Raw genomic sequence first — 27,537 nt, 5'->3', positions numbered from 1 at the left:
AGTAATTGCATGATTCCATTTATATGAGATACTTAGTGTAGTCAAAATCATAAAGGCAGAGAGTATAATGGTGGTTGCCAGGGGCTAAGGGGAGGGGAGAACGGGGAGTTACTGTTTAATTGGTATAGAGTTTCAGTTTTACCAGATGAAAAGATTTATAGGACAGATGGTGGTGATGGTTGCACAACAATTTGAATATATTAATACCACTTAAAAATGGTTAAGAAGGAAGTCAGAAAGACAAATACCATATGATTTCACTCATACGTGGAATTTAAGAAACAAAACAGTTGAACATAGGGGAAGGGAAGGAAAAATAAAATAAGATGAAAACAGAAAGGGAAGCAAACCATAAGAGACTCTTAACTCTAGGAAATAAACTGAGGGTCGCTGGAGGGGGGATGGGTGGGGGATGGGGTAACTGGGTGATGGATATTAAGGAGGGCACTTGAAGTAATGAGCACTGGGTGTTATATGCAACTGATGAATCACTAAATTCTACCTCTGAAACTAATAATACAGTGTATGTTAATTAAATTGAATTTAAATAAATTTTTTTAAATAGTTAAGATGGTAAATTTTATGTTATGTGTATTTTACCAAAATAAAAAACAAATTTCAAAAAAAGCCCCCAAACAAAGATATACTGCAAGGAGTCTTGGTCCCATTTTTCTCCTCCATCTTGCTGATTCCCACTCTCTCTGCTCCAAGGTAACCAATCTTGTTAGTTTCTGTATCTCCTTCCAGGTTTTCTTTTTGCAAATATAAACAAATATAAAGCTATAATATTCACCTTCTGACTTTTCAAAAGATATTCAAAAAAATTTTTTTAACTTCTTTACTTTTTCTGGAGTATGTAGCAAAGGGAGCTAGTAAGTACCCAGTTTGAATGAACTGACAAGATGGAGACTTGGAAGATGATGGATAGCTATTTGAGGAGAGGGGAAAATAATGCTTGCTCACCGCCAGTGAAGATTCTAGGGACATCCAGGGTCCCCCAGGACAGAGCCTTGGTCAGTTATCTCTCCTAGGCAGATTCTCAAGCTCCTCAGAGTTACCCTTTCCCTGGAACTCTCCTAGGCCACTCCCTCTGATGCAATATCTGGGTTTGGACAGAAAGGAGGGAGCTGTCTGGGCTGGTTCCTCTTTTCTGAGCTGTCTGGGCTGGCTCCTCTTTCTAGAACAATTCAGTCTTCAGGGCAACTCAGACCTCAGCTCCAACATCTGCATTCTGAAGCAAGGATGGCTGAGATGGACAGAATGCTTCATTCTGGAAGGAAACAATGTTCCAGGTCGAGCTGAATCTGCCAAACACAGACCCTCTCTGTGGTTTAGAAGAAATCTTGACAAGTCTTATCATGTGGTTTTTCTACGCCTTGATACCTTGTTTGCTCATAGGTAAGTATGAATTAGAATATAGCCAATAGCTTGGGATTCAAATATAGGTTAAGAAGGTGAAAAATACTTTTAGCAGAGTTTGGAGTTTCAATATATGTGTAGAACATCTTATGTCTGTTTTTAAGAAGGTTTCTCACATCTTAAACCTTCATCCCCACTCACAAAGCAAAAGCCTGCCTTCTGTTTGGAAATCTCTTTCCTAATGATCACAGAACAATTTGGAAAGATAAAGTATCAAAACAGATAGTCTAAAGATTAGCAGAGCTCCATGCATTTTATTATTTATCTCATCTGGTTTTAAAATACAACATGGTTATCTTGGTTTTTCTGTGTGTGCCTTGGAGATGTTAACTGTAAGGACAGGTTAAAGTAAAATAAAGATTCTAACAAAATATACATGAATAAAAAGGCTTAATTTGCAACCTTAATATTGGGTATAATACTTATAAAAATTGGATTTCTCCTGGTCACTGCAGAAAAAGTAGCGGTTAGGTACTCCATAGCATTTTTTTAAAGATTTTATTTATTTATTCATGAGAGACAGAGAAAGGCAGAGGCAGAGGGAGAAGCAGGCTCCGCACTGAGCAGGGAGCCCGTTGCGGAACTCGATCCCAGGATCCCGGGATCATGACCCAAGCCCAAAGCAGACGCTCAACCATCTGAGCCACCCAGGCGCCCCGGTATTCCATAGCATTTTAAAAAATTTGGTTTGGGACATTTTCCCTACCAGTAAGATTACATAATTTTCTCTGCTCCATTCCTGGCTGCGTGTACCTACATGCTTTGTTGTTCCAAAATTGAAGCTCCTTAGTCTTTGATGTTTCTTCATGTCAAAACACTTTCAAGAGAAATTTCTAATTTTAATGTTCCAAGTTATTGGGCACTTTGCAGTTCTGGTGGGAGCCTTGAGTACTTTCTGTCTTCTCTTTTTTCTTTCTTTCTTTCTTTCTTTCTTTCTTTCTTTCTTTCTTTCTTTCTTTCTTTCTTTCTTTCTTTCTTTCTTTCAACACTGAGGACTAATTGTTTTAGTTTAAATCAGGCAACAATTAGTCTAAAGCGATTTGCAAATGTTTAGAATTGGCTTTAACATCAAATTTATAGTGTCCCTTCCTAGCTCAAAAACTTTGCAGCTCCCAATTGCTCAGCACATGGCGTTCAAGTCCGCTGTTTGTTTCATGACCCAGCCTATTCAGGCCTCAACTCTGTTCCCCACTGTTCTTTGACAACAAATAGGAACCACAGGTAGCTGCTGTCTTCACAATTGACCTGTAACACCCTCATTTCCTCCTCCCAGCTTTTATGATTGTTATTTCCTACCAAAGCACCATCTCCAGTTCCTTTCTCCATCTCAAGCCCATACTCCCATCATCATTCCCTCTTCCTTTAGACTCTTCCCAGACTTCTCTCTCCTTTGACCCTTGACCCCACATACTCTGCTTAGGTGGGTTACTTCTGTTTCCTGCACTGGCCTGAGGGAAGGCCTGGACATCTTTTCTGGTGTCCTCACAGTTCCTAGCATAGGCTAATCATGTTGGTTATTTGGTTAGTTAGCTGACTGACTATTGGTGAAACAAGTTGCCGGATAAACACACCCCCCACTAAGCCAGAGGGAGAATATGGGGAGGCTAAATGAGAAAGGGAAGGCTCAACATTTTTTTCCCAGATTCTTTTTCTTATATTGAGGTGTAATTGACATATAACATTATATTACTTTCAGGTATACACCATAATGATTTGGTATTTGTATATATTGCAAAATGATGACCATAATAAATCTAGTTAACATCCATCACCATACATAGTTATGTAACCGAACCAGTGTGAGTTGGCTCCTTGATGAGTCAGAAACTGCACCAAATTAATTTGTTGCACAAAGAAAACTTTTATTTGCAGCAAATAAGGAGATCATAGAGAACGGCTTCCAAAGTGGTAACTCCCCCAGGGTGAATGGGTTCTTTTTGTTTAGAGTTAGAATGGATATTTTATTTTTTTTTATTTTTATTTTTTATTTTAAAACTTTTTATTTATTTATTCATGAGAGACAGAGAGAGAGAGAGAGAGGCAGAGGGAGAAGCAGGCTCCCAAGGAGCAGGGAGCCTGATGTGGGACTCGATCCCAGGACCCCGGGGATCATGACCTGAGCCGAAGGCAGACGCTTACCCATCTGAGCCACCCAGGCGCCCTAGAATGGATATTTTAGATAGGAAAGCCCTGTCGTGGTATATAGAGGTGGGCATAAGGTTGCACATGCGCCTTAAGGAAACATGCCTAGGCACACACTGTATGTTATATAAATGAGGCAAGTGCTCCTTCTTGGGCAGAGATTTAGTATTACAATGAAGTAAAGGTAATTGCCGGTCATTCCAGAGGTCACTCCATGGTCCATCTGCGTAGGCACTAGCCTGGGGTTTAGCTCAAACAGTCTGGGTGGTGTGGGGCAGTGGAAGGTGTTGCCAGGGCAGTCGCCATCCCCCGGGTGTGGTTTTGGGTTTCATCTGCCTGAGTTAAGAGGTAAGCCAGAAAGAGAGCTTAAGGAAAAATATAAGACGAAGGTTAGTGGGTATAAGCAGGTGGGTAGTAAATGGCAGGTCTTGGAGTCTAGCTGGTGACAGTTACACATTTTTTTTCTTGTGATGCAATACAGTACTATTTAAATACTTCAAAATATGCAATACAGTATTATTTAGTCACCATGCTGTACATTACATCCCCAGGACTTAACCGATTTCACTTAAAACTGGAAATTTTTACATTTTGACTCCCTTCACCCAATTTTAGATTTGACATTTTCTTCAGTGAGGCAGTCCAGTCTTTTAAGCCTTTCCTGAAACTCCTGTTTCAAACAGACCTGGAAATGAGTGTGCTCTTCTGCCACCTATAAACCTATCCAAAAAAACCAAAAACAAAACCAGGAGTGGAAACCACAAGGATGTCAGAGCCAGAGAGACCTGTGTGAGTTTTGACTCCATCGCTTGCTAAGTCAGTGACTGTATCATACAACTTCATTTTCCTCATCAGTGAAATGGTTAAAAAAAAAAGCCACCTTGAAATTGGGAGGTGTTTTAATTAAATGAGATGATGCAAACAAAAACACTCCGAAGATGTCATTGTGTGCCACGCCCCCCATGTTAATTATTATTATCTGTGGGTTACGTAAACAGATGGTGTTCTCAGCAAATAATTGCTTTGGCTGAGGTTGCCTTTGTGCAATTTTGACCATTTCCTCTGGATGGTGTAGGTGATTGCAATGAATTCTGCAAATTCTAAATGAACTTCTGTTAGTTACTCTAGATCCCTGGACAGATGGGTAGAAGTTCTTGCTCACCTTTATAGAATTTGCCTTGCCCTGTCCCTTCCAAATGATAGTGTGTGATTCAGGGAACTGATCCCTGCTACCACCACCACCACTCCCACTACGACTATTTCTACTACTGCTACTACAGACAACATCAGTAACAATAGCAGCAACAACAATCACAGTGGCCATTTCTGAGCTCACACTGTGCTCTAGTTTAGCAAAAATGTTCTCTTGACTTCTCACAATCCTGCAAAGTACGTGGTATTATCCCCATTTTACGTACTATGAAACAGAGATTCAGAGAGGTTCAGTAATTTGCCCAAATATATACATCTAGTAAGTGGGAGAATTGAGATTTGACTCTGGTTTGGCTGGTTCCAGAGCCTGTGCCCTCTGTATCTCTCTGCAGAAGAAGCTGAGACACTGAAGCAGGCTAGGAAAGGGGAGGACAGGTGAAGTACAGGGAATAAAGATGCTGCTACCTTTTTTGAGCATTTGCTATAAGGGCTATTGGAAGTAGAAGTGGCAGAAGGGGACCCAAATGAAGGAGTTGATAGTAGACCCAGTGGGAGGAAGCCAGCATTGGCATCATTCTAGGGAGGAGATACAAGGATTTCTGTCTGGAAAATTTGCCCAAGGGCTTTGAGGTGGGTAGCCTTTACTTAGCAGCAAAACTGTCTAATGTAAGGTAGGGGATTAGGAAAAAGGAAGTCAGGCTGGGGCTAAATTCACTAAGGGGGTCAAGACCTGATTCACTTAGTTTTTCATTCATTCGGCATTTCTGGTACCTTCTATGTGCTGGGTTCTGGGCTAGGGACTGATTATAGAAGAACAAATTGGAGTCCCTTATCTTCAGGGAACATAGAGCCTACTGGGAAATACATTTAAGTCTTTGACATTTGGGAACTTAACATTATAGTTTCAGCTATTCTTTGACAATGAGAGGGAAGGTGTGCATTAGTGGTACTCAGTCTCAAATGCACATTGTAATAACCTGGGGAGCTTTTAAAACTATGAATGCCTGGATTTCACAACCAGAGATTCTGACTTAATGAATCTGGGGTGCTTCCTGGGCATTGGAATTTTTCAAAACTCCTGGCTGGGGCTCCTTAGAGAAGTGGTTTATTCCAGGACTGGGCAGAGAAAATACAGGACAAGTCTGGGCATTTGTGGTAAGTAAGAAAGTACTCAAAAAAGGATGGACTCCTAAATGAAATGAGTATCCTGGATTGGATCCTGGATTGGAAAAAAGAACATTAGTGGAAAAACAGACAAAATTCAAATAAGCGTAGAGTTTGGTTAATGGTAATGTACCAATGTTGGTTTCTTAGTTTTGACAAATACATCATGGTTATGTAAGATGTTAGTATTAGGGGAAGCTGGGTGAAGGATATGTAGAAACTCTGTGTGTACTATTGAAGTTTTTTCTGTAAATCTAAAATTATTCCAAAAATAAAAATTCTATTAATAAAAATAACATGAAAAAAGAGATTGAGAAGTGGGAGTAAATAAAAAGGACACAAGAACCAATCTGAAGGGGCACCTGGGTGGCTCAGTCCATTAGGCATCTGCCTTTGGCTCAGGTCATGATCCCAGGGTCCTGGGATAGAGTTCCATATCTGGTTTCCTGCTCAGCCGGTAGCCTGCCTCTCCCTCTCCCTCTGCCACTCCCCCTGCTTGTGCTCTCTCTCTGTCCAATAAATAAATAAAACCTTAAAACAAAACAAAACAAACAAAACAACAATCTGAAAGAGCTCCCAATGGCCAAAGATGGAATAATTTGAGTAACAAAGTAACAATAGAATAAAATAAATATTCATGACCCCATACTAATATAAGTAGTTGAATGAATGAATGAATCAATGAATGAGTGAATAAATAGTGGAGAAGGAACAGCTCTTCCTTACAGAACTCCAATTAATAAATAATAAATCATGGTTAATTAGAACATCACAGCAATAATTGTTGCAAATAATAGCCACTAGTAAGTGCTAAAATTAATGGATAAAAGTTTGAGAAGCAGAATATTCACACAGTGTCAAAGTATGTCCCCTAAGTTATTTATTAATTATAAAGGGGGAAAATGGTACCTTTTATAGTAGAGACACCACCTTAACCAAGTGACCAAGGTTAACATCACCTGCAATAAGACACTAACATCTTGTACTCCCTGTGAATACATGCCAAAAATGTATTACCTCAGTCAAATTATGGGAAAATATCAGACAAACTCAAACTGAGGAATATTCTACAAAACAACTGACTACTACTCTTTTTAAAATTAACATATAATGTATTATTTGTTTCAGGGGTTCAGGCCTGTGATTCATCAGTCTTATATAATACCCAGTGCTCATTATATCATGTGCCTTCCCCAATGTCCATCACCCAGTTACCCCATCCCCCTACCCTCCTTCACTCCAGCAACCTTCAGTTTGTTTCCTGAGATTAAGAGTCTCTTATGGTTTGTCTCCCTCTCTGATTTTGTCTTGTTTTATTTTTTCCTCTCTTCCCCTATGATCCTCCCATGAGTGAGATCATATGATAATTGTCTTTCTCTGACTGATTTATTTCACTTAGCATAATACCCTCTAGTTCCATCCATGTTGTTGCAAATGGTGAGATTTCATTTTTGATGGCAGCATAATATTCCATTTTGTGTGTGTGTGTGTGTGTGTGTGTGTGTGTGTGTGTGTGTGTGTGTGTGTCTGTGTGTGTGTATCTTCTTTATCCACTCATCTGTTAATGGACATCTGGGCTCTTTCCACAGTTTGGCTATTGTGGACATTGCTGCTATAAACATTGGGGTACACATGCCCCTTTGGATCACAACATTTGTATCTTTGGGGTAAATACCCAGTAGTGCAATTGCTGGGTTGTAGGGTAGCTCTACTTTCAACTTTTTGAGGAACCTCCATACTGTTTTCCAGAGTGGCTGCACCAGCTTGCATTCCCACCAACAGTGTAGGAGGGTTCCCCTTTCTCTGCCTCCTCACGAACATCTGTCAGTTCCTGACTTGCTAATTTTACCCATTCTGACTGGTGTGAGGTGGTATCTCATTGTGGTTTTGATTTGGATTTCCCTGATGCCGAGCAATGTTGAGCACTTTTTCATGTGTCTGTTGGCTATTTGGAAGTCTTCTTTGCAGAAATGTCTTTTCATGTCATCTTGATTGGATTATTTGTTCTTTGGGTGTTGAGTTTGATAAGTTCTTTATAGATTTTGGACACTAGCCCTTTATCTGATATGTCATTTGCAAATATCTTTTCCCATTCTGTCAGTTGTCTTTTGGTTTTGTTGACTGTTTCCTTTGCTGTGCAAAAGCTTTTATCTTGATGAAGTCCCAATAGTTCATTTTTGCTTTTGTTTCCCTTGCTTTTGGAGACGTGTCTAGCAAGAAGTTGCTGCCGCCAAGTTCACAGAGGTTGCTGCCTGTGTTCTCCTCAAGGATTTTGATGGATTCCTGTCCCAAAATTTGGTCTTTCATCCATTTTGAGTCTATTTTTGTGTATGGTGTAGGAAAATGGTCCAGTTTCATTCTTCTGCATGTGGCTGTCCAGTTTTCCCAACATCATTTATTGAAGAGACTGTCTTTTTTCCATTGGATATTCTTTCTTGCTTTGTCAAAGATTAGTTGACCCTAGAGTTTGAGGGTCCATTTCTGGGTTCTCTATTTTGTTCCATTGATCTATGTGTCTGCTTTTGTGCCAGTACCATACTGTTTTGATGATTACAGCTTTGTAATATAGCTTGAAGTCCGGAATTGTGATGCCACCATCTTTTTCAACATTCCTCTGGTTATTTGGGGTCCTTTCTGGTTCCATACAAATTTTAGGATTATTTGTTCCATTTCTTTGAAAAAAGTTGATGGTATTTTGAATGTGTAGATTGCTCTAGGTAGCATTAGACATTTAACAATATTTGTCTTCTGATCCATGAGCACTGAACGTTTTTCCATTTCTTTGTGTCTTCCTCAATTTCTTTCATGCGTGTTCTGTAGTTTTCTGAGTACAGATCCTTTCCCTCTTTGGTTAGGTTTATTCCTAGGTATCTTATGGTTTTGGTTGCAATTGTAAATGGGATTGACTCTTTAGTTTCTCTTTCTTCTGTCTCATTGTTGGTATATAGAAATGCAGCTGATTTCTGTGCATTGATTTTTATAACCTGCCACTTTACTGAATTCCTGTATGAGTTTTAGCAATTTTGGGGTGGAGTCTTTTGAGTTTCCACTTAGAGTATCATGTCATCTGCAAAGAGTAAGAGTTTGACTTCTTCTTTGCCAATTCGGATGCCTTTTATTTCTTTTTGTTGTCTGATTGCTGAAGTTAGGACTTCTCGTACTATGTTGAACAGCAGTGGTGATACTGGACATCCCTGCCATGTTCCTGACCTTAGGGGAAAATCTCTCAGCTTTTCCCCATTGTGAATGATTTTCATAGATGGCTTTTATGATATTGAGGTATGTACACTGTGAAGAGTTTTAATCAAGAAAGGATGCTGTACTTTGTCAAATGCTTTTACTACATCTATTGAGAAGATCATACGATTCTTGTCGTTTTATTTATGTAGTGTATCACATTGATTGATTTGCGGATGTTGAACCAACCTTGCAGCCCAGGAATAAATCCCACTTGGTAGGGTGAATAATCCTTGTAATGTACTGTTGGATCCTATCGGCTAGTATCTTGGTGAGAATTTTTGCATCCATGCTCATCAGGGATATTGGTCTGTAATTCTCTTTTTTGATGGGGTCTTTAGCTGGTTTGGGGATCAAGGTAATGCTGGCCTCATAAAAAGAGTTTGGAAGTTTTCCTTCCATTTCTATTTTTGGAAACAGCTTTAGAAGAATAGGTATTAATTCTTCTTTAAATGTTTGGTAGATTCCCCTGGGATGCCATCTGGCCTTGGACTCTTGTTTGTTGGGAGATGTTTGATGATTGCTCCGATTTCCTTGATGGTTATGGTTCTGTTCAGGTTTTCTATTTCTTCCTGGTTCAGTTTTGGTAGTTGATACATCTCTAGGAATGCATCCATTTCTTCCAGATTGCCTAATTTGTCGGCATATAGTTGCTCATAATATGTTCTTATAATTGTTTGTATTTCTTTAGTGTTTGTTGTGATCACTCCTCTTTCATTCGTGGTTTTATTTATTTGGGTCCTTTCTCTTCTTTTTGATGAGTTTGGCCAGGGGTTTATCAATCTTATTAATTCCTTCAAAGAACCAGTTCCTAGTTTTGTTGATCTGTTCTACTGTTCTTTTGGTTTCTATTCCATTGATTTCTGCTCTAATCTTTATTATTTCTCTTCTGCTGGGTTTAGGCTTTATTTGCTGTTCTTTCTCCAGCTCCTTTAGGTGTAGGGTTAGGTTGTTTCTTGAGAAAACCCTGTAGTGCTATATACTTTCCTCTTAGGACTGCCTTTGCTGCATCCCAAAGATTTTGAAGAGTTGTGTTTTCATTTTCATTTGTTTCCATGAATTTTTTTTAACTTTTCTTTAATTTCCTGGTTGGCCCATTCATTCTTTAGTAAGATGCTCTTTAGTCTCCATGTATCTGAGTTCTTTCCAACTTTCCTTTTGTGATTGAGTTCCAGTTTCAAAGCATTGTGATTCAAAAATATGCAGGGAATGATCCCAATCTTTTGATACTGGTTGGGACTTGATTTATGACCCAGGATGTGATCTATTCTGGAGAATGTTCTATTTACCCTTGAGAAGAATGTGTATTCTGTTGCTTTAGGATGGAATGCTCTGTATATATCTTTGAAGTCCATCTGGTCCAGTGTGTCATTCAAAGCCCTTATTTCCTTGATCTTCTGCTTAAATGATCTGTCCATTGCAGGGAGTGGGGTGTTAAAGTCCCCTACTATTATTGTATTATTATCAATGTTTCTTTGATTTTGTTATTAATTGGCTTAAGTAATTGGCTGCACTCATGTTAGGGGCATAAATATTTACAATTGTTAGATCTTATTGGATAGAAACTTTAATTATGATATACTGTCCTTCCTCATCTCTTATTACAGTCTTTGGCTTAAAATCTAATTTGTCTAATATAAGGATTGCCAACCCCAGCTTTCTTTTGATAAAGTCTGTTAGCATGGTAAATGATTTTCCACCCCCTCACTTTCAATGTGGGGGTGTCTTTGGGTCTAAAACGAGTCTCTTGCAGACAGCATATCGATGGGTCTTGTTTTTTAATCCAGTCTGATACCCTTCGTCTTTTGATTGGGACATTTAGGCCATTTACATTCAGAGTAACTATTAAGAGATATGAATTTAGTGCCATTGTATTGCCTGTAAGGTGACTGTTACTGTATATTGTCTCTGTTCCTTTCTGGTCTATGTTAGTTTTGGTCACTGTCTTTGCTTAGAGGACCCTTTTCAATATTTATTGTATTTGTGGTCTGATGATCAGACCACAAATACTTTTAGTTTCTGTTTGTCCTGAAAGCTTTTTATCACTCCTATTTTGAATGGCATCCTAGCTGGATAAAGTATTCTTGGCTGCATATTTTTCTCATTTAGCACCCTGAATATATCATGCCAGTCCTTTTGGCCTGCCAGGTCTCCGAGGATAGGTCTGTTGCCGGTCTAATGAACCTACCATTGGAGGTTACAGATCTCTTCTCCCAAGCTGCTTTCAGGATTTTCTCTTTGTCTGTGAGACTCGTAAGTTTTACTATTAGATGTCGGGGTGTTGACCTATTTTTATTGATTTTGAGGGGGGTTCTCTGTGCCTCCTGGATTTTGATACCTGTTTCCTTCCCCAAATTAGGGAAGTTCTCTGCTATAATTTGCTCCAATATACCTTCTGCCCTTCTCTCTCTTTCTTCTTCTGGGATCCCAATTATTCTGATATTGTTTCATCTTATGGTATCACTTATCTCTCGAATTCTGCCCTCATGATCCAGTAGTTGTTTATCTCTCTTTTTCTCAGCTTCTTTATTTTCCATCATTTGGTCTTCTATATCACTGATTCTCTCTTCTGTCTCATTTATCCTAGCAGTTAGAGCCTCCATTTTTTATTGCACCTCATTAATAGTCTTTTTGATTTTGACTTGGTTAGATTTTAGTTCTTTTATTTCTCCAGAAAGGGATTCTCTAGTGTCTTCTGTGCTTTTTTTCAAGCCCACCTAGTATCTTTATAATCATTAATTCTGAACCCTGGTTCTGACATCTTACTAATGTCCATATTGATTAAGTCCCTGGCAGTCAGTACTGCCTCTTGTTCTCTTTTTTGAGTTGAGTTTGTCCATCTTGTCATTCTGTCCAGAGAAGAATAGATGAACAAGAGAACAAAATAGTAAAATGGCAACAGCGACCCCAGAGAAATATACACTAAACAAATCAGAAGAGACCCAAAACTGGGAGGGAAAAAAAAGAATATAATCAGACAGGTGAGCAGAATAGAGCAATACACTGGATTCTGTATATTTTGGTCTGTTTTTTAGAAAACTAGATCCCAAAGTTATAAAGAAAGAAAAACTTATATATGTACAAAAATAAAATTAAATACATTGAAAGGATAGAATGTAACTGTAAAAATGGAAATTAAAAGACAAGAAAATCAAAAGAGAAAAACAACAACAATAATAAAAAAAGAAAGGATATAAACAGACAGGTGAACAGAACAGAGCAATACACTATCTCCTGAGTGTATTTCAGTCAGTTTGTTAGAGGAAACTACATCTCAAAATTGTAAAGAAAGAAACATTTCTATATACAAAAATAAAATTAAATACATTGAAAGGATAGAATGTAACTGTAAAGATGAAAATTAAAAATAATTGAACAAAAAAACAAAAAAAAAAGGAAGAAGAAAAAAAAAAGAATATGATCAGGCAGGTGAACAGAACAGAGCCATACACTAGATTATGGGTGTATTTTGGTCTGTTAGAAGAAACTGCATCCCAAAATTTTAAAGAAAGAAAAATAAGATTAAATACAATGAAGGGATAGAATGTAAATGCAAAAATGAAAATTAAAAGAGATTTTAAAAAGGAGTTGATAAAATAAGTTGGTTGAAAAGGGAAGAAGAAAAATTAAAAAAATAAAGAAAATTAAAATTAAAGTTGAAAGACTAAAGAATCATGGGAAAAAAGCTATGGGTTCTAGGTGCTGTATTCCCCAGCTCTGGAGTTTTACAGTTCTCATTGTTTGGTAAAGTTGGTCTTAGATGGATGTTCTTGCTGATCTTCTGGGGGAGGGGCCTGTTGCAGTGATTCTTAAATGTCTTTGCCCTGGGTGGAATTGAACCACCCTTGCCAGGGGCCAGGCTAAATAAGCTGCTCTGGTTTGCTCTATGTGGCTTTTGTTCCCTGAAGGCTTTCTCTGTGCAGCTTTAGAGGACAAGAATGAAAATGGCAGCTTCCCAGTACCTGGCCCTGGAGGAGCCAAGAGCCTGAGGCTCCACTCCTCAGTGAGCCCTCAGTTTCTCTCTCTCCCTGGTCTCCCGCCGTACTCTGTGCTCCTCTGGCCTGTGACCAAGGGTTTCAATCTCAGGCACGTGACCCCTTGGAGTTTCCAAACCCAGCAGATTCCTGCAGTGCACTCTCAGGCTGCTCCTCCCTGGGGAGGAAGTAGGGTCTCCTCAGTTCTGCTGTGGATCTCGGTTTATGGCAACGGTGAACTGAGAGCCCACTCCTGGGCTCACTCTTTGCAGCCAGCTTCCCTGCTCCGATACCTGGGAGCTCTGCCGCACTCAGGCACCCCTGATCTTTCTGTGACCCCGGGATCCTGAGACCACACTGTCCCAGCGAGGCCCCCCCCCGCCCCCACTTAGCTGCCTAAGTGATATCCCAAACTGGAGCGGACTTCTAAAAGTTCCGATTTTGTGCTCTGCTGCTCTGTCACTTGCCGGTACCCGGCTCCCTCCCCCCGCGGTCTATCTTCCCAAATATCACCTCAGATTCACTTCTCTGAATGTCTTACCTTCCAGAAAGTGGTCACTTTTCTGTTCATAGAATTTCTACTATTCTTTTCTTTGATCTCCGATTGAGTTAGCAGGTGTTCAGAATGATGTGATAGCTATCTAGCTGAATTCCCTGGGACCAGACGAAATTAAGGTCTCCTCCTCCTCCAAGATTTTGGACTCTTCTCCCTGACTAGTACTCTTAAAGGTAAGGTCACACAAAGACTGAGAACAGATTGGAGGAGACTAACGAGATAGGATAACCAAATGTGGGATCCTGGATTGGTTCCTGGGACAAAAGAAAGGACATTAGGGGGAAAACTGGTCACATTTAAATAAAGACTGAAGCTTCATTAATGATAGTGTACCAATGTTAATATCTTAATTTTCATATTATATTATGGTTATGTACACATGGAGGGCTGAAGTAGAGGGTATATGGGAGCTCTCTGTACTATTTTTGCAACTCTAAGTCTAAAATTATTTTTTTAAGATTTACTTATTTGAGAGAGAGTGAGAGCACATGAACAAGTGGGGGGAGGGGCAGAGGAAGAGAATCTTTCAAGCCAACTACCCACTGAACAGGGAGCCCATTGGGAGGCTCAATGCCATGACCCTGAGATCATGATCCTAGCTGAAACCAAGAGCCAGATGCCCAACCGACTGAGCCACCCAGGTGCCCCTAAGTCTGAAATTATTTTAAAATAAAACTTAACAGGGGTGCCTGCGTGGCTCAGTCAGTTAGCATTGGACTCTTGATTTTGGCTCAGGTCATTATCTTGGGGTCCTGGGATCGAGCCCTGCATCAAGCTCTGCGCTCAGTGTGGAGTCAGCTTGAGATTCTCCCTCTCCCTCTGCCTCTGCCACTCCCCCCGTGCTTTCTCTCTCTCTAAATAAATACATAAAATCTTTAAAAAAATAAAATAAGACTTAATGAACAAAACAAAACCATTTCCCTAGTGATTCTAATGGGCAGCCAAGTTTGAGAATGGCTTCTGGACCCATGTTTCTCAAACTTTAATGTGCATATGAATTACCTGGGGATCTTGTTAAAATGCAGATTCTGGTTCTGTAAGGCATAGGTTGTGCCTCAGAGTCTATATTTCTTCCTTTTTTTTAAGATTTATTTATTTATTTGAGGATGGTGGGAGGGGCAGAGGGAAAGGGAGAGAAGAAGACTCCCGTTGAGCATGGAGCCCGACTCGGGGGACTGGACGCAGGGCTTGACCTCCCAACCCTGAGATCATGACCTTAGCTGAAATTAAGAGTCCGATGATTAACTGACTGAGACACCCAAGCACCCTGAGAGTCTGTATTTCTAATAAACTTCTGGGTAATGTGATGCTGCTGATCCAAACACTGTACTTTAAGACCATGAAGTATTCTATCACTTTCCTGAGGCATGAATTTACATACCTTTTGAAGCTGGGATGTAGGCACTAGTTACTCAAGCAGCAAGTGATGCCAGCAGCCTGCTTAGCAGCCATGTCCTAGTTCAGCATTGGTCTTTTCTTCTTCTGGTCACATACAAAGTAATTCTCTTGCAATAATTGACTATGTTTGAGGAAGAAATTTGAGCGCATAGTGTCAGTTTATAGTGCCAATATCCTCTATAGTGCAAGCCCCATGTTGTAGGCAGAAAAGTGGTTCTCCAAAGATGTACATGCTCTAATTACTGGAACCTGTGCTATGTCACCTTCCATGGACAAAGGAATTTTTTTTAAAGATTTTATTTATTTATTTGAGAGAGAGAGAATGAGAGAGAGCACAAGAGGGCAGAGGGTCAGAGGGAGAAGCAGACTCCCTGCTGAGCAGGGAGCCCGATGTGGGACTTGATCCCGGGACTCCAGGATCATGACCTGAGCCGAAGGCATTCACTTAACCAACTGAGCCACCCAGGCGCCCCAGGAGTTTTTTTTAAAGATTTTATTTATTTATTTGACAGAGAGAGACACAGCGAGAGAGGGAACACAGGCAGGAGGAGTGGGGGAGGGAGAAGCAGGCTTCCTGGGGAGTGGGGAGCCCAATGTGGGGCTTGATCTCAGGACCCTGGGGTCATGACCTGAGCTGAAGGCAGACACTTAATGACTGAGCCACCCAGGCACCCCAGAAAAAGGAATTTTATTGAGAGAGAGAAATAGAGAGCATGAGCTGTGGAGGGTGGGGCAGGGTGGGGCAGGGGGAAAGGGAAAAGCAGGCCCCACTGAGCAGGGAGCCTGATGCGGGACTCGATCCCAGGACCCTGGGATCATGACCTGAGCCAAAGGCAAACACTTAACCGACTGAGACACCCAGGCGCCCCTGGAAAGAGGAATTTTAAAGATGTGACTAATATTAAGTATGGGATCTTGAGATGGGGAGATTATCCTGCATTATCAGGGTGGGCCCAATCTAAAACATGGGTCCTTAAAAACTGAGAACCTTTTCTGGATGCAGTGAGAGAGATGGGAAGACAGAAGAGAAGGCAGGAGAAATTTGAAGCATGAAAGGGACTCAATCAGCCATTGTTGACTTTGAAGATGGAGGATGGGGGCCTTGAGCAGGAATGTAGGTGGCCTCTAGAAGCTGGAATGTCAAAGAAACAGATTCTCCCCTGGAGCTTCTAGAATAAATGCAGTCCTGCCAACTCACAGGCCCCTGGAGACCTGTATCAGACTTCTGACCTACAGAACTGTAATATAATAAATTTGTGTTGTTTTACAAGATGCTAAATTTGTGGTAATTTGTTACAACAGCAATAGAGCACTTAATAAGTGGCAAGAGAGAGAGATCAGCATTGTGAATGAAACTCTGTGCAAAATGTTGCTTAGTCTTGCCCACACTGAATCTTAATAGTCAGGTCACTGTCACCAGGCTCAAGTCCCTGTTGGAAACACCACCAAAGGAGCTCCACCCAGTGATCTTTCTTAAGATACTTGAGTCAGACTGCTAGAATGAGAAAAGTACAATGTTCTATAGAAACCAAAGCAAAAATATTTACAAGGAACCAAAAGATTATACAGAGGGTTCCGGCATCTCTCTCCGACTCTGGTGAGAACCCTCCTCCAACGTGGCTGAAGATACAGTTCTTTCGGGTTTGTCACCTCCTTACTGTGGCTGATCTCTCTTTCCTGTTCACACTTAAGTTTACTCTCCTCTTTCCCCTTGACTATACAGTTGAGCCTTGAACAACACACCAATCCTGGTGCAATAAAAAAATCCATTATAACTTTTTTTTTTAGATTTTTAAAAAAGATTTTATTTATTTTAGAGAGAGAGCGCATGAGCGAAGGTAGGAGCAGAGAGAGAGAGATTGAGAGAGAGAGAGAGAAGCAGACTCCCTGCTGAGCATGGAGCCCGACCTGGGGCTTGATCTCACCACCCTGAGATCATGACCTAAGCCGGAATCAAGAGTTGGATGCTTAACCAATGAGCCACCCAGGTGCCCTCCCATATAGCTTTTGAATTCTCCAAAACTTAATTACTAATAGGCTCTATTGACCAGAAGTCTTACCAAGTCTTATCATAAACGGTTGATTAACCCATATTTTGTATGCTATATATATTATATCCTCTATTCTATAATGAAGTAAACTAGAAAAAAGAAAATGTCATTAAGAAAATCGTAAGAGATAATACATTATAGTATTGTACTGTATTTATCAAAAGAGATCTATGTATAAGTGGACCTGTGATCCCAGGACCCTGAAATCATGACCTGAGCTGAAGGCAGATGCTTAACCAACTGAGCCACCCGGGTGCCTCAAGAAGCAGCAGTTTTCATTTTGATACAGGAATGACACTGAGTATCTTGACCATAATCAAGTTAGATTTGGAAATTCACAAGTAGAAGAGAGTAACGCAAGTGCAAATTATTGCATTAACATAATGGGGCCACCTAAAAGTTGGAACATCTCTTGCTGTTTTCCTGCCTGGACGCCCCCACATGAAGAAAGACATACCCAGTAATTCAACCTCAGGGTGTGTTGCTTAAATCCTTGAGTGCCCTAATCATCAGGTCACTCTCCCTAAACAGGTCACCCTCACTGATTTAATTGACTGGATCTAATTGTAGAACTTTATGTTTTTCCTAGGTACATTTCATATTGAGTTTATCCCATCATGATCTTTTAAAATATATCCTGTCATTCAGATAATCATAATTAATACTATTTTTTAGGTGTGATGACTTCATAGTTGTATTTTTTAATTGAAAATTTGTTGAGGAAAATCTAGATTCATATGAAATTATAAGAAATAATACAGGGAGCCCAGGTTCCCCAAGTGGTATTTTGCAAAATGATAGCACAATATCACAACCAGGATTTTGACATCATTGATATAATCCCATCTTGTTCTGATGTCTCCAGTTTGACTTGTACTCATTTGTGTATGTGTGTGCATGTGTGTATAGCTTTGTCTATTTACCACCACAGTTAACATACTGAACTTTTCCAACATCACAACGATACCTTCTGTTGCCATTTATAACTATACCCACCTCCCTCTTACCACTTTCCCTTCCCCACTGTTTCTAACCCCTGGTAACCACTAATCTATTCTTAATTTCTAAAATTTTATCATTTCAAAAATGTTATATAAATAGAATCATATAGTATGTAACTTTTGGGATTGGCTTTTTTCATTCAGCAAAGTTCCTTGGAGATTCCCTAAGTTGTTTTGTGTATCATTAGTTTGCTCCTTTTTATTGCTGAATAGTATTCCTTGGATGGATATACTATAGTTTGTTTAACCATTTAGCTCTTGAAGGACGTATGGGCTAATTCCAGTTTGTCTATGGACATTTATGTGCAGATCTTTTGTGATATAAGTTACCCAAGAGTGAAATTGCTGGGTTATATAGTAATCACAAGTTTAGTTTTATAAGAAACTGCTAACATATTTTCCAGAGTGGTTAACACTATTTTACATTCCTACCAGCAATATGTAAGTGATCCAGTTTCTCTGCATCCTCAACAGGAGTTGTTTTTGTTTTTGTTTTTTAAATTTTAGCCATTCTGATAGCTGTATAGTGCTATTTTATTGTGGTTTTTTAATTTGCATTTTCCTAATAGCTAATGATGTTGAACATCTGTTCATGTACTTTTTTGCCATCTGTATGTACTCTTCAGTGGACCGTCTCTTCATGTCTTTTGCCCATTTTCTAATTATTATTTCCTTTTATACTATTGAATTTTGAGAGTTCTTTATACGTTCTAGACATGAGTCCTTTGTGAGCTACGTAGCTTGCAAAGATTTTCTCCCACTCTGTAGCCTCTCTTCTCATTCTTTTAATAGGTTCTTTTGCAGAGCAAAGGGTTTTAATTTTGATAATGTTAAATTATAAATTTTTCGTTTTATGAATCTTGCTTTCAGTATCAACTCTTTGCTTGGCCCTGAAAATTTTCTTAATGTTTTTTCTTAAAAGTTTTGGAGTTTACATTTTACATTAAGTCTATGATCCATTTTGAGTTCATTTTTAAGTAAGATGTGGAATTTAGGCTGGGATTTATTAGAATTATTATTTGTCTTACAGATGTCGTATTGCTCTAGTATTGTTTGTTGAAAAGGCTATCCTTCCTCTACTGAATTACTTTTGTACTTATGCCAAAAATCAGTTGAGCATATTTGTGTAGGTCTATTTCTGGGACCTCTATTGTGTTTCATTGATCTAAGTGTCTATTTTTTTTTTTTTTTTTTTGCCAAACCATATAGTCTCAATTACTATAAGTCTTCAAATTGGGTAGATTTATTCTTCTCATTTTATTATTTTTCAAAATTGTCTTAATTATTCTAGTTCCTTTATCTTTTATGTATTTTAGAAAAAAACCTGTCTATATCTACAAAAACCCTTGATGGGTTTTGATAGGAATTACATTAAACCTGTATATCAATTTGGGGGAAATTACCATTTTAATTATGTTGAATTGTTCCATCTATCAACACAGTATGTCTCTCCATTTATTTAGATTTTCTTTGAAATCTTTCACCAGCATTGTGGAGTTTTTTCCATACAAATCCTAGATATGTTTTGCTAGGTTTATACCTAAGTATTCCATTTTTTTTTGAGTGATTGTCAATAGTATTTCTAACTTTGGTGTATAAGTGTTCATTGTTAATATGTAGAAGTACGATTAATTTTTTGTTTATCTTGTATCCTATGAATTTGCTGAACACCCTTATTAGTTTTAGGAAGTTTTTGTTTTGTCTTGTTTTTTGTAGATTACATGGGGTTTTCTTTCTTTTTTCTTTCTTTCTCTCTTTCTTTCTTTCTGCTTTTATTTTTTTTTTTTAAGTATTCTCAACACCCAATGTGGGGCTCAAACTCACAATCCTGAGATCCAGAGTTGCATAATCTACGGACTGAGCCAGCCAGGTACCCCAATTCCCTGGGATTTTCTATATAGCCTATCATGTTACTGCAGACAGGAGGAATTTCATTGCTTCATTTCCAATCTGTAATGCCTTTTACATCTTTTGTTTGCCTTATGGCAGCTGCTACAACTTTCAGTACTATGTTGAATAAAAGTGGTGAGAGTAAACATCCTTACCTTGTTCCCGATTTTAGGGGGAAAGCGTTTAGTCTTTTGCCATTAAGTAAGATACTAGCTGTAGGTTTTTTATAGATGGTCTTTATCAAATTGAGATAACTCCCTGCTGTTCTTAACTTGAAGAGAGATGTTTTCTTTTTTACATCATGAATGAGTGTTAGATTTTATTGACTGTATGATTTTTCTTCTTTAGTTTATTGATATGGTGGATTACATTAATTGATTTTCCAAATGTTGAACTAACCTTGCATGCCTGGAATAAATCCCACTTGGTCATGGTGTATGACCTTTTTTATACATTATTGAATTTGTATCGCTGGTATTTTGTTGAAGACTTTTGCATCTAAGTACATGAGATACATTGTTCTGTTGGGTTTTGTTTTTAAAAATACACACTATCTTTGTCTGATTATGGTTTCAGGGTAATGCTAGCTTCATAAAATAAGTTGGAAAGTTTTTCTCTTCTATTTTTTTAAGAGGTTGTATAAAATTGGTGTTTATTTATTTGTTTATTTTTTAATAATTGGTGGCATTCTCCAGTGAAAGCATCTGGGCCTGGAGATTTAAGTTTTGAGAGTTTAAAAATTACTAATTATAGTTGTATGTTTACATAGCTATATAATACCCATATATGTTACTAGAGAAATGTGTTGTGTACTTTACCAGAGGAAGGATGTTGGAGAGGACCATGCTCCCCTCCTGTGCCATCCCACTGCAGCTGGCTCTTGTCCTTTTCATCTCTCGGGTGATTGCAAAGTTGAGTGGGGAGGGGAGAAAGCCTCCCTGTGGGTACACCAGGTGTTTCCTTGCAGGGCAAGCTGTGGATGCTGTGAGTGAGATGGAGGTGTATCACCACGGTCCTACATCAGAGAAGCAAGGGCATCAGGCGGGATGTCCCCAGCGGCTCCCCATCCCCTCGTGGTCACAGGGCTTGATAACGAACAACAGGTGCCAATCTGGAGACAGGCACAGAGATGAAAAGGCCCCGGGTGAGGGCCCCCATTCCTCCCGCACTGTTATCGATGTTATCACTGCAGTTGTAACAGCAAAGGGAGGCAGGTGTTAGGCATTAAAAGAGAAGTGTGTAAAAGAGGGAGGAGAAGGGCCATAACAGAAGATCCAGACTGCACCCTGGGCTGCATGCAAGGATGGACCCCAGGACTGCCCACCTCCTTAGGAGTGCAGGTTCATTTCCACAGGTCTCTTTGATTCTGCATGAAAACCGCAGACCCACTCTGGGCACACTCTGGGCACACCACACACACCTGTGTGAGGAGATGTGTGGGTCCCCCCTGGCTTAGGGTCCTGTGGTCTGCCTGGTGGAGTCTCTGATATGGCTTGGTGCCCTTCTGGATTGGACTGCTTCCACAGGAGACCTGAACCGGCACTTCCCAGATGGCAGCTGATGCCCCATTTGGCTTATTGGGGGATGTGAAGGGATGTGTTTTCGTCCCCGAGCATGGCAGTAGCAGGAGAAGGAGGTAATGAGAAAGTGGCAGGAGCCTGCATTGGTTTGGTCACATGGTTAGTAAGTGGCAGAGCCAAGGCCTGCATCTAGGTGGATCTGACATAAGTTGTAAATAATGTGCTTCAGTTTTCTCATTTGTACAATGGAGAAACCAATGGTCCTTACCTCCCCATATGATCATGAAGATTAAATGAGAGAATCACGTAACAATCGAACATGTGGCCTAGATAGAACATCGTAAGTACTCATAATATTAGCCATTATTATTATTAATGTTAATATGCCATTTATCACCAAAGGCAGAATTACAATGACAATAGCAAAAATTTAGCATCAATACAAGTATGATGAAATTAGAATTGTTTCTGGTTCATTAACATGTGAGGCCTTTCATTAGAAACTAATTTGAAGCTGTGACATTCCTCTGATACAAACCCACATGTCAGCCTGTCTAAATGCCTCAAACCCAGATGGAGTGGCCGTCCTGCCTGCCCCTCAGAACCTCTCTGTACAATCAACTAACATGAAGCATCTCTTGATGTGGAGCCCAGTGATTGTGCCTGGAGAAATAATATACTATTTTGTCGAGTACCAGGGGTGAGTTTTTTTTGCTTCTAAGTTTTCTCCCTTTAAAGAGTAGTCGATTCCTGGAGGTAAAGTCCTCCTCATTCCAGAGCTCAAGGAGACTTTGTAAGCCCAGGGATAGGTCATTTCCCATGATCTGTCTCCTCTTCTGCATGGGCATTAGCACAGTTGAAGAAGCAAGGAAAATTGTCCTGTGGATTTGACCATGAACTCTCTGGGAATATAAGTGTGTATAAACACATTTTGGTAGAGCTTCTTTTCAACAGTGAGCCAAATGTCCAATGCTAAAGAAAATCTTGAGAAATGAGTTTGACTCTGACTTGAGGTGGATAAATCATTGGAGATGCAAATCCTTTGGAAGTGGGAGGAGACCTCAGTTTTCCTGACTTAGAGCATGCCCGTAGGAACCAAAATAAATCATGACCTTAAAGTTCAGCTGGACCTGGGGCCAAGCAGGACTCTGCTCTTCTCCAGGTGTCCAGGCTCTGAGAGCTGTTGAGGAGGGACAGGGACACAGAAGGCGCTCAATCTGTTTCATGAACAGTAAATACAAACTGAGCACTTATGTGTGTAGATATTCCTCTAGACTCAGGGGTACAGTTGACAAGGTTTCTAGATATGGGGAGCTTCCATTTAGAAGAGGAGACAGACAGTAAAAGGGTAAAGAAATATATACACTAGATCTGCACTGTCCAGTGTGGTAGCACTAGACACAGAGAGCTATTTAAATTTAAATTTATTAAAATTACATTAAATTAAAGTATCTGTTTTTCAATGATACCAGTCACATTTCAAGTTCTTGATAGCGACACGTGGCTAGTGACTACCATAGTGAACAACACTGATATAGAACATGTTCTATTGGGCAGCACTGCTCGAGGTGGCCTCAGATAGTATTCCATGCTAGAGGAAGCTAAAAGGCTGATGCAATAGAAAGTCGACTCTGAGGCTCCTTTTAATTAGGTTCAGGTGTGATGAGCACTGGATGTTATACTGAACTAATGAATCATTGAACATGATATCAAAAACTAACGATGTACTATACCTTGGCTAGTTGAATTTAAATTAAAAAAATTAGGTGGTCAGGGAAGGTAGGAGGTGATGTTTTCTGAGGAGGTGTTGTTTAAGCTGGTATCTGAAGGACAGGAGGAGCCAACCAATGAACAGCAGGGATGGAACATTTGAGACAGTGAACAGGCAGTCAAAGGTCCTATGGTAACAAGAGCTCAGCATGTGGGAGGAATGGCAAGGAGGCCAGTGTAGAGGGAACATCATGTTTAGGGGCAGAGTGAGAGAGAAGGCCAGAGAGTCTTCCAGGCTACAGGAAAGACTTTGGATTCCATTTTGAGTGCTTTGGAAGCCATTAAGGAGAGAAATGTCATGGTCTGTTGAGTGATGAATGGTTTGAAGAATGGCAGGAGTCGAAGCTGGAAGATCAGTCAGGAGACCATAGCAAGGCCAGGGATGACAGCAGCTGAGAATGAGGGGCTGCTGTAGAGATGGAGAAGCCAGGACAGACTGGGGTTTACGCCTATGTTTCCCTTGTTTGGTGATAAAAGGACTAAGAAAGAATGGATGGTTGGTGAGGAACTGGAGTGTGGAGCAAATGCTTGTTTTGCTGACCCATAAAAAGTAGGTGAATGAAGCAGTTACTTGCACCCGTCATTGAGCCTGGGTAAAAGGGGCTGGTGTGACGCTGTGCCCTCCTCTTCTTGGCCAGAGAGTATGAGAGCCTGTACATGAGCCACATCTGGATCCCCAGCAGCTGGTGCTCACCCACGGAATGTCCTGAGTGTGACATCACTGATGACATCACTGCCACTGTGCCATACAAGCTCCGTGTCAGGGCCACCCTGGGCTCACAGACCTCAGCCTGGAGCACCTTGCAGCATCCCTTTAACCGAAACTCAAGTAAGGCGCTTCTCTTCTTACTCTCCCACTCCCATTGGCCTCATCTTCAGGAACCAAATTCACTGAGACTGTCCGCATCCTTGTTAGCCTCAAAGTGGCCTTGCAAAGCCAGAGTACCATGAACACACACAGTCCTAATGGGTCCATTTAAGAAATTACCAACTGCTTCCCACACACCCTCTCATTTTGAAAGAGACTTTGGAAGTCATTCCTGACTGTCTCTGTCGGGGTCTGCAGGCGGTGGGGAACACGGAAAGAAAGCTGTTCTGAAGTGAGGAGGTAGAACTAGCACTGCTTCTTCCTACCTTGATCGTGCCTCAGTACGTCTTACATTGCCTCCCATCTGGTGCCTCCTTAACCTCGTCTTTGTTGCCTGTGTGAACAGCTTCTTCATGCAATAGGATCTATACATTTATCAGACTCACCAGAAACCGTCACTGGGAAGTGAATAACTTTTCTACAGTAATAGTACCTGGAAAATGAGTGAGAAAAAAGTATGGGAAGAATCCAGATGCGTGGCCTAATATGGCAAGAGTGCAAGTAATGGGCAGTGTATAAAAGGGTGTGTTTGTTTGGGGAACAGCAGGAACAAGGGCTGGTCCTGTGGTGAAGGGCTTTGACATGAAACTTACCAAAATCAGTAGAGGGGAGTCATGGGAGGAGACGGGGTTTAGGCCAGGCCTGTTTTCTACACCAATCTCTCTGAATGCTGTGTGGAAAGTGAACTGAAGTAGGACAAGTCTGCAGGGCGGGGGAAGAGTGAGGAGGGCACTGTCATTCCAGCTGAGCCAAGACTGGTCCTGACCCTAGAAGTGAGGGACAGGAGAGGACACATTTGAGAGACATGGCCGAGTTAGAAAGGACAGAACTTGGGAACCAGTTATTGGGAGATGGAGTGGGGCGAGACGATGATGCTGTCCGGCTTCCAGCTGTGGTCGGTGAGAACGTCATCCAAGACAGAGAACCCGGGAGGAATAGGAGACACTCCTGGCTTTGGGCTCTTTGAGATCAAGGCTCCTACAAGATAGCATGCCACAGATGTCTGATTGGCAGCTGGAAATCAGGCCCTGGGGCTCAGACAGGCCAAGATCAGATACAACACGAAATTAATAGCTAAAGGCTTGGGAGCAGATGACACTGTCCAGGGAGAAGATATGAGGACAAAGAGAACCCAGGACAGGGTCCTGGGAAACCTCGGGGCTTAAAAAGTGAATGGAAGGAAGGGCAGGTAGCATCATGGAGGGAAGAAGGGCTGCTGACAGGTCTGAAGGAGGGCCCTAAATGGGTCTTTGGGAAAATGGCTTCATGGAATATTAGGGATGGCGGTGGGGCTGCTAGGTGGAGGACTGAGTGGAGGGGGCAAGGAGAAGGTAGCTCCTCCTCTGAGAGGCGCAGGCAATAACGTGACCAGGTTGGAGCTGTGGGAAAGGAAAGGGAAAAGGCCTTCGGTGATCTCTGTTTTCTTTTTCTTTTTTTTTAAAGATTTTATTTATCTCACAGCGAGAGAGGGAACACAAGCAGGGGGAGCGGGAGAGGGAGAAGCAGGCTTTCCGCCGAGCAGGGAGCCCGATGCGGGACTCGATCCCAGGACCCTGGGATCATGACCTGAGCCGAAGGCAGACGCTTAACGACTGAGCCACCCAGGCGCCCCTGATCTCTGTTTTCTTGATGTAGCTGAAGATCCTCTGCTGTGAGTGAGGACAAGGAAAGGTTTGGGGCAGCATCTATAGTAATAGGATGGGTCAAATGTTACTGAGGAGTGTGTAAGATTGGGTAGAAATCAGGAGGATCCAGCAGGTCAGGGAGCCCAAGCTGGAAGGGGCTGGGGAAGGTGAAGACAGATTTGAAGGGGCAGTTGGCCCTCTAGAGTCAGACAGGTATAATTCAAATCCCAGCTCAGCTGCTTGATAGCTGACTCCCTGCCTCCTCACCTGTAAGAAGGGCCTCGCTGGGTGGTTTGGGGGACTATGTAAGGTGAGACGTGTAAATGTTCAGGGCAGTGCTGTCCTATCATAGCACTCAGCTATTGGTGAGTGTTCTCGTATTATTGCCCAACGGATGCTTGGCGCTGCGAGCCAGAGAGCAGAGGAGGGAAGAGGTGGGGGCAGGAGTGGAACCACAAGAATGGGGTACCGATAGGAATTTTGGTGCAAAATGTGGGTTTCTCTGCCTGGGCCTCTCTCCCCAGGCACTGAGAGGATACAGCAGAGGCAGTGGGATCCCAGTGCGAGGCGCTGGGGGAGGCTGAGGGGCACTGGAGGGTGCAGTGCCCAGGCAGCACCCAGCACTACCTCTCTCCAGCTCCTAGGAGCCTGGGGCTCTAGTCAAGACCATTGCTGGGAACTGGCAGCTATTTTTGGAAAGGAAGGTATAGGTCAGGTGGAGCTAAAGTGCTTATAAAACTACATGGGCAGGGGTGTGCAGTAACAACTCGTGCCTGAGAAGGCCAGTATAAACAGGGTCTTACTGCAGGAGAAGCTGAGGAACAGGAAGAGCCTCTGGACCTGCCCCAGAAGGTAGAAGATGTCATCCTATGTGATCCCTGTGCGGGCAGAGTTAGCTACGGAGTGGGGATGGAGTCCTGACTCCTATAGGGGCATTACATCTGTTCTTTTGCTTTTGAAAAAGGCCACCCCAACTTCTCTGCAGGCATGTGAAAAATCTTGTTTTAAGGCTCTTCTGAAAAGGCTCTCCTCCTCTTCAGGGGAAGCCTTGTTGAGAGCAGAGATTCTTCACCTTGATTATACATTCCAGTTACAGCAGACCTTTAGAACCACCTGTCTGGGGCCCATCCCCAGGGAGTCTAATTTAAATGATCTGTGTGCATTCTGTTCCTGGGAGTTTACAATTTCCTCAGGTTGTTCTCATACATAGCTGGATTTGAGATCCACTTCTATGGAGGCTAAATACCCCCACACAGCAGAGTCTAGAAGTGTGGAAAGACATGGGCTCAAATTCTGGCTGTTCACTGTGTGACTCTGGGCAAGTCACATAACTTCTCTGAGGCTCAGTTACATCATCTGAACAACAGGAATAGTGTGTGCCTTCCTAAGCCTGCTGGATGGATGAAATAAGTATGTAGAGTCACAGGACAGAGGTTCCTGCCACAACACCATCAAAAATTTTCCTCTGAACTGAAATGATGTTAGGCCCTTTTCTCTAATTCTACTCTTAATAAATTTGGAGAAGAGAGGATCCAGTTTTAATCATGTTTACTTAAAACTGAAGCTCCTGAACTGAACTGGTTATGTTTTGCACAGTTGGTCCCTGACTTCCCCAGTTCTCCTGTCTCCTATCCAGGCAGCTCTTCAAATGCCAGGAAATGCTCTTCTCTCCAAAAACTCCCTCCAGGAACTGCTTTTCCTCTAAATGCCCCCCTGACCCCAGTGCAGGGGGGTTTAGCCCAGAACACACCCCACTGCACTTCCCAAGCC

At 41.3% G+C, this 27,537-nt stretch overlaps 1 protein-coding gene across 2 annotated transcripts in view; it reads left to right on the top strand.

The window, feature by feature from the left end:
* IL20RB (interleukin 20 receptor subunit beta) overlaps positions 1-27,537 on the top strand; it is a 47,015-nt gene that overhangs the window by 6,723 nt on the left and 12,755 nt on the right. Inside the window, exons 2-4 of one of the 2 annotated variants that reach the window (XM_028099247.2) lie at positions 1,182-1,398; positions 22,078-22,204; positions 23,913-24,103. In XM_028099247.2, coding sequence (XP_027955048.1) covers positions 1,284-1,398; positions 22,078-22,204; positions 23,913-24,103 — 433 coding nt within the window. In that variant the 5' untranslated portion in view covers positions 1,182-1,283. The remainder of the gene's footprint in view (positions 1-1,181; positions 1,399-22,077; positions 22,205-23,912; positions 24,104-27,537) is intronic. The other variant, XM_028099249.2, reaches the window with a different exon arrangement.

This window comes from Eumetopias jubatus, unplaced genomic scaffold (genome assembly GCF_037043125.1).
Source record: "Eumetopias jubatus isolate StellerSeaLion01/CBP00866 unplaced genomic scaffold, mEumJub1_p1.0 scaffold_1, whole genome shotgun sequence".
NCBI classification, from domain to species: Eukaryota; Metazoa; Chordata; class Mammalia; order Carnivora; family Otariidae; genus Eumetopias; species Eumetopias jubatus.
The sequence above is the reverse complement of the archived record's forward strand: the minus strand, read 5'-3'. Positions and strand labels throughout refer to the sequence as shown.